The sequence below is a fragment of the Myotis brandtii genome, unplaced genomic scaffold, assembly GCF_000412655.1.
Source record: "Myotis brandtii unplaced genomic scaffold, ASM41265v1 scaffold520, whole genome shotgun sequence".
Classification (NCBI taxonomy): domain Eukaryota; kingdom Metazoa; phylum Chordata; class Mammalia; order Chiroptera; family Vespertilionidae; genus Myotis; species Myotis brandtii.
The window spans coordinates 494,031-505,387 of record NW_005369827.1 but is presented as its reverse complement, the minus strand read 5'-3'; the positions used below and the strand labels follow the sequence as shown (position 1 = coordinate 505,387).

The 11,357-nt window shown below is 35.2% G+C and overlaps 1 protein-coding gene across 2 annotated transcripts in view; it reads left to right on the top strand.

Annotated features, from left to right (window-relative positions):
• The window catches only part of TMEM156 (transmembrane protein 156), a 35,609-nt gene that overhangs the window by 4,584 nt on the left and 19,668 nt on the right, over positions 1-11,357 (top strand). For both annotated transcript variants that reach the window (XM_014548689.1, XM_014548688.1), the window contains exons 2-3: positions 7,128-7,397; positions 10,440-10,697. In XM_014548689.1, the coding sequence (XP_014404175.1) occupies positions 7,128-7,397; positions 10,440-10,697 (528 nt within the window). The remainder of the gene's footprint in view (positions 1-7,127; positions 7,398-10,439; positions 10,698-11,357) is intronic.

Here is an 11,357-nt window from a genome sequence, read left to right as displayed (position 1 = left end):
GGTCCCCCCTCCCCCCGCCCCCCAAGTGCACAAATTTTTGTGCACCGGGCCTCTAGTAGAGATATAAAAAGGAGTGGATATATTTTGATTCAGAGCTTCTTGAAATTAAGGGAGCTAGCTTTCCCTAAACAATAGACTTAACCTACTTTTGTTGGACAATGTTTACAAGAGAGAGAGACCTGGTTAACTCATATAAACATCAGTAATCTTTTATTTTTTCGTTCTTTCACTTATGAATACTATCTACCTGTACTAGGAACCCAGGGCTATGAAAATGAAAGGCAGGTCTTCCTTCAAGGAGTTTTCAGTCAGGAGGACTGACTGGTAAATAATTAAATACGATACTGCAATTACTGGATAGCAACGTAAAACGGCTCAACCTGAACGCAGTACAAGTGGCCTCCGGGCCTGTCTGGGGGAAGATGTTTCTTTCATTTTTGTTGCCATGGGAAATAACTCCCAGATTTCAAATGATCACCCAATATTTCTCCTTACCTGCTTGCAGAAGCACTTTCTAAGAGAAGCAATTATTATTGATTTTCAAATAAAATGTACTCATATAAATATCTCAGAAATTCTTGAAACCAGAGGTAGTAATGAGTTACGCAAGTATATTCCTGATGATTTGTGACAGTGTGGGACAGGAATAGTGCAGACGAAAACACCTCAAACCTAATTTTATCTAGCTGTTTTGACTTCCTCACTAACTTTTAAGAGCCAAACTGACATAAACTATGTTTGCTAGCTTTAATTTCCTCTTCCTTTTCACACTTTCTGATGGAAATGGTGGTATAATGAGCAGTGGAGTTGAAGAAAACAAAAGATAAAGGAACTTCAAATACTTAATGAACTCAAGGCTAACCCCTGAAGTACATAAGTAATATGTACTACATATTACTTATGTCTGGGGTATAAAAAAAGTGTTAATTAAGGCTATTCACCATGAACTTGCCTGAAAGTGTTATCCCACTTCTCAAAAATGGTCTCTTTAATTTCTTCTTATTGTCTGGCTTATGAAAAATTTAATCGTAACCGCCAATAAGGTTTGGGATATAGTTTTGTGACTATTTAAATTTTAAAAAATTAACAAATAGTTATACATGTGCCAGGTAGTATACCAAGTACTTTTACATAAAATGTCTCATTTCAAGTCATTCAATACTTAAGCTCATTCACAATGAAGCATCTTTCTCAAGAGACTATTCTGAAAATCTTCAGAAAGAAGGAATAGAACTTGATGGGTAATTTTACTTTGCTGTGAGATTTTACTTCTTCCTGAATTTTATGAATCCTTATCATCTTTAAATGGCTACCAATGGACACAATATTTTTCCATATATATTTTAGACAATAAGTACTGGCAAAAAAAAAAAATACTGCCGAATATAATGCCTTTTCACTGGTATGGGAGAATTGGCCTCATTGTCTCATCTATTAGGTTACAATACCAACAACCCTTGCTTGGGATGGTTTCTAACTGCTTGTCTCATTGAATTGAGGGAGAAGTGCTCTCTCTGTGTATTTATTTTTTTTTTAATAGAAAAATATGACTTTCTCTAAAACACGAATATGGTAATATATCTCCCCCTTGCACTGCTCTGTTTCTTTTCTTCATAGACCTATCACCTATACAATTTACTTATTTATTATATATATTTTTTGTTGTCTGATTTCTCTAAATAGAATGTAAACTCCATGAAAATGAGGTTTCTGCCTGTTTTGTTCATATTTCAAGCACTTAGGACAGTATTTGTTGATTGAGTGAGTTTTCCGAGTCATATTGTAAAGCAGCTAAAAAGCGAACATTCTTGAAGGAAGCGTTTCTCAACTGATTCTCACAACCATCTTTTGATTTAGGCAGGCCAGGCATTACTATCCTCTTACATGTTTGAAACACTAAATGTCATCACAAATCTAGAACTTTTAGATTGTGACATTTATTTCATGGATTTTTTTTTTTTACTTAAAAATAATGTGTCAAAGCAACAAATGAACAAACAAAACTGATAGAGACACAGCAGTATGGTGGTTACCAGAGGGAAGTGGGAGTGGAGGGTTGCAAAGGGTAAAGAGGGTCAAACATATGGTGATGGAAGGAGACTGACTTTGGGTGGTAAACACACAATGCAATATACAGATGATGTATCATAGAATTGTACACTTGAAACATATATAATTTTATTGACCAATGTCATCCCAATAAATTTAATTAAAAATGATATGTGTCCCTTTACCCTGAGTCATTTTTCTACCATTTTTTCCCCCCACGGAGAATTTCACAATGTGTTTATGTCCCTTGTTTTGACAGGTAAAATCAGCAGTCTCTTTCTTCTGTCCCAAACCTGCCTTTCACACACTGGTACCATTAGCTAAAAGTAACCCCAAACTTTTCCCCTTACCCCCTGGAAATATTTAAAATTGTCTCCCTCAAGTGTTTATGAATAAATCCATATCCTATCTAGACTTCTCTGTCCCTGACCTGGTTAACATGGTAGATGGTTAACATATCATGGCCTTTTTTCACCCTTTCCCACTCAGTATTTACTAAAGAAGCATCAGCATTGGATTCAAAATGGAAATATAATTGAGTTTTTGCTGCTGAAATGAGTCTATGCCAATTGTTACAAAGGCAGACCTGTGACCAAAGGAAACGACATGTTAACCAATGTCTGTAAATTAGGCAGCAAAACCATACACTTTCTCCTCTCCTGGCAGCTAATATTTTTAAATTGCTGAATACCCAATAATGATGCAAGATCTTCAGAAGCAATTGGCTATGCTTTGTTTTGCTCTGCTTTTGAATGACATAACTTACATACAATAAAATGGAAAAGATCTTAAATGCTCAGTTTCATGAATTTTGACAATGGTATGCACCTATGTAACTGTCATCCCCATATAAATTATGGATTTTCAACACTCCCAGAGAGATTCCTTCTGCCTTTTCCTGTCAAATCTCCTCCCACCCCCAAGGCAACTTCCTGACCTGTGTCATCATAGTATAGTTTTGTGCCTTCTTATGCTTCATATAAGTGAAATCATCATACAATATCCATTTTTGGTCTGGATTCTTTAGCTTAGCATAATGTTTTGAGATTCATCCATGTTATTGAGTATACCATAGTTGCTTTGCTAAGTAGTCCATTGTATAAATGCACTAAATTTGTCTATTCGTCCATTGGCTTGTTTCCAGTTTGTGGCTATTATAAATGTGCTATTATGAACATTCTTGTACAAATCTTTGTAGGAACATATGCTTTCATTTATATGAGGCAACTAGTAGTAGAATACCTGAGTATATTTAATTTTATAAGAAGTCACCAAATGCTTCTCAAAAATGGTTGCACTTAGCTATGTTTCTAGTGGAAAAAAATTTCTTATTTTTCCTAGTTTACATTTAATATTCTGGAGCAACAACTCAGAATATGTATTGTCTGAAATAATCCATACTTCTTCCAAAGTTCCCTGACAACTAGTTAACAGAGGAATAGCAGAGTAGTTTTTGGAGCTCTTATCGTCTGTCAAACAGTGAAGGTTTTATTATAAATTCTCACATATTTTTGAAGGTCAACAGAGAGTTGAGACTTCTCTTCTTATAGCCCTACCTTGAAAAACATTCCTAGCACAAAAAAATAAAATGTGAGTTAAAACATATTTAAAAATTAAAAAAAAATACATAGTTGAACTGATAAGAAAACTTCTCAAAGGGGAAAAATGACTAAAAATTATAAATCCAGATGGGTAAGCAACAGTGAACAAATTGGTCACTTCAGGGGCATCTACCAATTCCTGGTGGCCTAGAGTCTCAGTGTCATGGGGCCATACGTGGGGGACAGGGACACTAAAAGGTGACTGAAAGGATTCTTTCCAGTTTTGGGTTATTATAAATAAAAAAGCTGCCATGAAAATTCATTTACAGATATTTGTGTGAACATATGTTTTTATTTCTCTTGTGTAAATTCCTAGGAGTAGAATTGTTGGGCGATATGCTAAGTGTATATTTAACTTAAAGGAAATGAAAACCTGTTTTCCAAAGTGGTTGGACTATTGTACAGTACCATCATGTATGAGCATTATAGTTCATAGCAGCATTATTCAGAACAGCAAAAAATAGAACACCCAAATGTTCACAGTCAGAGAATGAATAAATTGTGGTACATCCTTCAAATGAATCCCACAAATAATTAACTACAGCAACATGACTAAGACATATTGAGCAGAAAAAGCAAGTAATAGATGAAAACATATAGCATATTCCATATATATGTATATATTTCTAAAATATGCTAAAAAGCAATGTTATTTGGAATATATAAATTTTTGAAAGAAGGTAAAGCAAAGGGGTGGTACACACAAAATTAATGAGAGTGGTCAACCTCTGGGAAAGAAGTAGTGTGTAGGGATGGGAAGGTTAGGGTGCCTAAAAGATGTTGGTAATATCCTGTTTCTTAATCTGTGTGATAGATACATGGTATTTATTTTTATTATTATTTAACTGGCACAATACATTTTATATATGCTTATATATGATTTATTATAATAAAAGTTAAAAAAGAAAATAACTTTCATAATTTCACCAGGATGTGCCAAAAAAGAAAATGAAGATCGTCCATGTTTCTTTAAAAAGAAAAAATAACTGATCTGGGCATTTGTCCTATACTGTAATGTGTTTTCCTAATACTATTTAGCATTCTGTATACTTCCTCTGAGAGATGGCAGTCCTAGTAGTGGAGTAATTCTGGCATGCAGTTCTATCTCTGGGAGTGAGAATTTAGATTCCTGGTTCCCAGCAATATTAATGGCAGTAGTTAAAATCGTAAATCCTTGTTTATGGTGATGAAATTATAGCCCATCTGATAACAAAAATGATTGAGTAGAATTCATTTATTTCTTAAAATTATATCAGGGAAGGATATGTCCTCTACTTATTTTCCAACTGAATTGTTTAAACCCGAGGTTTAAAAAACATCATAAAAATGACCTCATACCCAAATGTAAATTCTAAGAAGCCCAGTTGGTCACTTATTGAATAAGACTGCACTATTGACAGTAAAATTTCTCTATCTCCCTTCTAGGTCATAGCATAAAACTATAAATTCAAAAAGTTGAAAATTTCACGAGTTGAAAAATTCCAGTGAGGAAAGTGGAAAGATGGCAAGAAATAAGTTTTTCGTGTATTTTGCTAACATAAAAAAAGCTAGGGTTCTATCAGCTAGTGCATTTCTATCTCCCTCCTGGGACATTGTTATTGAAGACAATGTTTTAAAAAATTATTTACTATTTGATTACATCTTTGTTTATAAATAAATTATAAAATTGTGTATTTGAGTAAATTATCCCTCCCCCAAAAAACTTTATAGCAACTCAAGTATGAAATGCGTTTGTAGCTGGAAATAAAATGTGAATTATCACGGAAGCAATTTCAAATGCAGAAGGGAATGAGCCTTTAACTTATTACATAATAAAAATATCATCATCAGTAATGAAACACTTATGAATTAATATTAAAGTACAAATTCCAGAAGCAAAAGAAATTTTTAATATTAATCAATAGCTTCATTTTCTTTTAAGTTAGAATCAAGATGTATGACTAGAAGTAATCATTCTAAAAAAATGGAGTAATTCTTCTATTGTACTCCATATTATTTAGAAAATTTAAAAAATATAGTATTTTGCCCTATATGATTATATGAAATATAGGTAAAGACATATAATGGTGGAATTGAGCATGTTATTTCTTTTCTTATACTGGCAAATGAGAGTCAGATGGGAATATCTGAAAGAGGGGTTACCTATTCCTTAGTTGAGCACTACTGCTAAGCTAAGTAGGGATTTCTGGTTTATATATAGTGATCATTAATTACTTGTACGAATTAAATCATAGACAATTCTATCCTAAATGAAGGATGCATTTTTAATTTTTACTTTGGAACATGGGTCTGAATTTTTAATAATATACCTTTGTACAAATTTCAGAAGTGTTTTCATATGTACTATACCACTTGATGCTACTATAACCCCATGAGGTTAGCAGAATGTAGAGTTATTATCTCTATTTTGCTGATGAGAAATGAGACTCATGGAGATTAAATTGTTCGAGTATCTTGGCTAATGACAGGTACAGCACTAAGTCTTTCTGTCTTTTCTTTTGAAGTTGACGTTTTTTTCTATTTATACCACCATTTCCATGTCAGATGTTTGTCTTCAGACAAAAATACAAATTATGTCATCCTGTTAAGTTTCGTCTTTGGAGGTTCAGGCAGGTTGACTAATGGCCACCCAAACACTGGTGATTAGGTGTTAAAACCTAGAACCTGTGAATGCTACCTTATAAGGAAAAAGGGTCTTTACAGATGAGACTAAGTTAAGGATCTTGAGATGGGGAGATTGTCCTGCATTATCCAAGTGAACCCCAATCCAACCATCTGTCCTTATAAGAGAGAGGCACAGGGAGACTTGACCCCGACAGAAGAGTAGAAGACACACAGAGAAGGCAATGCGACCACACAGGCTGAGTTTGAAGTGATACAGCCGCAAGCCAAGGAATGCCAGCAGCCACCAAAAGCTGGAAGAGGGGCAAGGGACAGATTCTTCTCTAGCACCTTTAGGGGAGTGTGGCCTTGTAGATACCGAGATTTCAGACCAGTATAACCGGTGTTGAACTTCTGGCCTTTAGAACTGTAAGAGAATGAATTTCTTATTTTAAGGCACCCAGGTTGTGGTAACTTGTTACACAGCCCTTGGAAACTAATGGAGATACTATACTGTTCATGTCTTCCATTCTCTGTACAACTCCATGCAGTTGACTTGAACCTCCAGCGTAGAACAGATGAATTCAGAGGAACCTGAGGCTTGTCCATTAGAACTTTCCCAGAAGAGAGAATGGTTAAAATGCTAGGGTTTCCAAGCACTTTGTTACAAGGACTGTTTGCTGAAAATTAATAGGGAATGTTGATAAACTTTAAAAAGAAGTATTTAAATGGAGTAGCTATTGTTAGTTCATGTAAAAACAACATCTTGTCACTGATAAGCTGAAATGTACTGAGAAAAACTGGGAGCTATTATTGAGTATTTATTTGAAAAATTCAAACTTTCACAGTAAAGTAAGTTTTTGTTTTCCTTTATAGGAAACATGTTGGAGCTATCCTGTCTGGAAGTGTGCTTACAACCTGATCTTACCTATTCATTCTCTTCCTTAAATTTTTCTGTTGTGACTTTCCTGCAACCAGTAAGGGAAACTGAAACTATGATGGGAATTTTTCTAAATCACTCCAACTTTCAAAACTTCACCAGGATATGCCCTGACATCACAAGTGAATTTCAAATGTGCTCCTCGTGTTTGGTTTGTGAGTCCAAAGGAAACATGGATTTTATTTCTCAGGAACAAACATCAAAAGGTAAATTCAAAGGGAAAGTGAGAATGAAATGTATCAAGGATAGATGACCATATTCTGTTAAAAAAGGGTATTAATAATATATTCAAATTTTAAATCCCTGGAGTCGCTCTTGATGACTGACTTGAAGGGCTTTGAGATATTAATTGTTCTTGGTTTACTTTGATTGATCAAAAACAAAATATCTATTCAAAATATCGATGCCACTGTAATTCACAAAGATTTGATGGTTAAAGAATTATTTAACATGCTTTTTTCAAAGATACTGAATTTAAATAAATGGACTTTAAAATGTGAATTAAAAATTCTAAATAAGCTTGTAGGTTCTCATAGTAAAAAAATCACACTTTGATTCTCCAAGGAGTCATTGAATTCTTGATACATTTATAGCTATTCCTGCTTAACATTTATCCACTATATATGAGCTGTCTTTTTACTTGTCTAACTATCCAGTGAGCCTGTTGATGGCAAGGTCTTTGTCTTTGTTCACTAGTGTATTTCTATATCTTAGCATAATGCCTGACATTTGGCACTCAATAAGTATTTGTTTAATGAATGAATGAACAAATAAAAAATAACTACATATTACCTGTAGTGTATAATTGAATCTTACATTTATTATGTGATCAATATATATTATTTAGTTACATTGTATTAATTTGAATCATTGAGAAATTAAGTAATTCACTTATAATCACAAAATATATTGGTTGCCTGAAGCCTAAGCATAAAAATGATTGCTTATGCCGATTTATTTTTGTCACTGATAAGCTGAAATGTACTGAAAAAAAGGCATAAGCAAGATTGCCTTTTATTTGTTTTATATTGGCATTTTCCCCATTCTTTAGCAATGGGAACAAGGAGGGGAGGATGAGAGGACATCTGTAATAATGCCAACAACAAAAAATTGGGAGCAAGATTTCTTGTCATTGACTTTTGATAAAGTATAATAGACATGTCTTCTTCTGAGTTCTTATTCAAGTAGTGCTGTAACTATTGCAGGGCTTTGGGTCAAATCACCGGAAAGCAAAATGGGGAAATACCTTAAGATAGCAAAGAACTAGAAAGTGTTTCAAGGGCTGGCATTTCACAGGTGCTACTTCTCTGTCTCTTTGAAAAGTGAAAACAGTGTTTTCTTAAATAATAGGTGTTTATTGCCTGTAACATCATTATATTTAAAATCATTTTTCTTGAGATATTAAAAAAGAAAGAAAGAAAAAGATCCCAATTGAGGGCCATTTTATAAGTACCTGGCTCAGGACTCCTCAAAACTGTTGAGGTCATCAAAAATAAGAAAAGTTTAAGAAACTGTCAATCAAGAGGAGCCTAAGGAGATATAATGAGTAAATGTGAATAGGTACCCTGAATGGAATCCTGGAGTGAAAAATACGACATTAGGTAAAAAAACAAGAAACCCTGAATAAAGTATGGACTTTAGTCAATAATAATGTATCAATATTGGCTCAATAATTGTGACAAATGTTCCTGTGAATGTAAAATGTTAATAATAGGGGAAAGTTGGTATGGAGTATATATGAACTCCATGTATTGTCTTCACAACTTTTCTGTAAGTCTAAAACTATTCTAAAATAGTTATGTTCAAATTAATTCATTAAAATAAAGTGAGGCCCTCTGGCTTGGAAGGAAATAAAAAAAAAAAGAAAGTGAAAACAGTGCATTGATAAGTTCTCTTAGTTACTATAGCTGTGTAATAAATCACCCCAAAACAGTGGCTTAAAAAAACAGCAATCATTTCTTTCCTTCCTCCCTTCCTTCCCTTCCTTCCTTCCTTCCTTCCCTTCCTTCCTTCCTTGCTTCCTTCCTTCCTTCCTTCCTTCCTTATCTTTTCTCTTCTCTTCTCTTCTCCTTCTCTTCCTCCTCCTTCTTCCTCTTCTTCTTCTTGGTGGGTCAGGGATTCAGAATGGGCATAACTGGGCATTTCTGGCTGGGAGCATTTCATACTGTTGGGTGAGACAGTGGTGAGCTAAAGCAGAGGGGCTGAGCAGCTAGAGACAGGTGGGCATTTCTCTTCAGGTTTTTTCTCAGAATTTTCTATGTGGTCTTTCCATGTGGGCTACTTTGGGCTTCCTCACAGCATGATGACTCTAAGTTGTTGAACTGGTATATAGTGGCTCAAGGCACCAATATTGTATTCCAGAGAACAATGTAGATATTGCTTCATCTTTTATGGCTTCACCATGAAGAGTCTCTTTTTCTGAATTTGGTTGATTACACTTATCACAAACCCTCCCACCCAGATTCAAGGTATTAGACTCTACCTATCTATGGTGCAGTGGCAAAATTTTAAGTTAACATGTATGCTATGGGTTGAATTATATTGAAGTCCTATCCCCCAGTATTTCAGAATGTGATATTTGAAAATAGGGTTGTTGCAGATGTAATTAGTTAAGATGAGGTCAATAGGATGGGTTAGGGTCCAATATGACTGGTGTCCTTATAAGAAGGGGAAATGCGGACACAGACAAGCACACAGATAGAGCGCCGTGTGAAAATAAAGGCAGCGATTGGGGTGATGCTTCCACAAGCCACGCAATGCCGAGATTGCCAGCAACCCCAGAAGCCTGGAGAGGGGCCTGGCGCAGATCGTACCCAGAGAGCCCTCAGAGAGAAGCAGCTTGGCAACACCTTCATCTTGAAAGCCTAGCGGCCTCGCCTCTAAAATTGTGAGACAATAAATTTCTGTTCCTTAAGTCACCCAGTTTATGGTGCTCTGTGATGCAGCCCTAGCAAACTAGTGTAATGTGGGATGAGAAATATTGTCGTGACAATTTTGAAAAATAAAATCTGTTCCACAAGTTGTCAGAGAAATATCTGTGTTTTCTTTGAGGTGCTCCGATTCTGTTTCAATCTTACTGTCCCTTGGGTTTCACAATCTTAAACAAATTTAGTGCAGGTAACTTTATATATATATATATAAAGAGAGAGAGAGAGAGAGAGAGAGAGAGAGAGAGAGATTTAGTTTTAAATTGTTTTCTTACTAGGTATTACTATTTTGTGAATAACATTTTTCTAATCTCTTTCTAGTTCTTATCATGAGAGGATCCATGGAAGTGAAGGCAAATGATCTTTCACCTTGTCGACATTTTAACTTCACTGTAGCTCCTGCAGTTGACCACTCGGAGGAATATAACATTACCTGTCATCTAAGAACAGGCACCAGAAGCTCAGCAATGATGGAGGAAGAGCCAACCACGGAAAAGTCTATAGACCATACTTGTGGAATTATGAATCACTCGAATAATTGTGTGCACATTTCTTTGCACCTTGAAATGGATGTAAAAAGTAAGTCTTAAAGGAAATTAGAGGGAAAAGAGAAATTATATAAGGGCTATCACATTAACTTCACTGAAAGTAAAATCATTGGAGAAGGATTTTATTGATGAAATAATATGGCTAGAAAAATGCTGGCCCTTTTATCTGTTTTTTTTTTCTTTTTCTTTTTTCAAAATGTGCTCTTTATGGGGCCCAACCCTACCTGGAGGCAGAAGAAGCATCTATGGGTGGTGACTGGTACATAGTGGCTCAAGGCCTAGAAAAGATGTTGTACATGCCTATTAGCTGTGCTTGAAGTAATACTACCTCACTTGGGTATGAAAGGGTGAGGTTTATTTTAAAATGTAAATATCCATGTACATTGTGATATGCTATTAACATCTTACTTTGAATTGATTTAACATGTCCTCTTAGAGCTGTGAACCAGGTCTGCATTAAATGGGATTCTTTCTCTTTATTGATTAAGGTATTACATATGTGTCCTTATCCCTCCATCCCCGCCCCCTCATGCCCTCACCCCCAGGTGTCTGTGTCCATTGGTTAGGCTTCTATGCATGCATACAAGTCCTTTACTTGATCTCTCCCCATTACCATAGCTAAATGGGGTTCTTGATGTGAAGCCGAGAAGATAGGCAGGATAAAGATTAAGCACTTTGGTTCCCTGGAGGA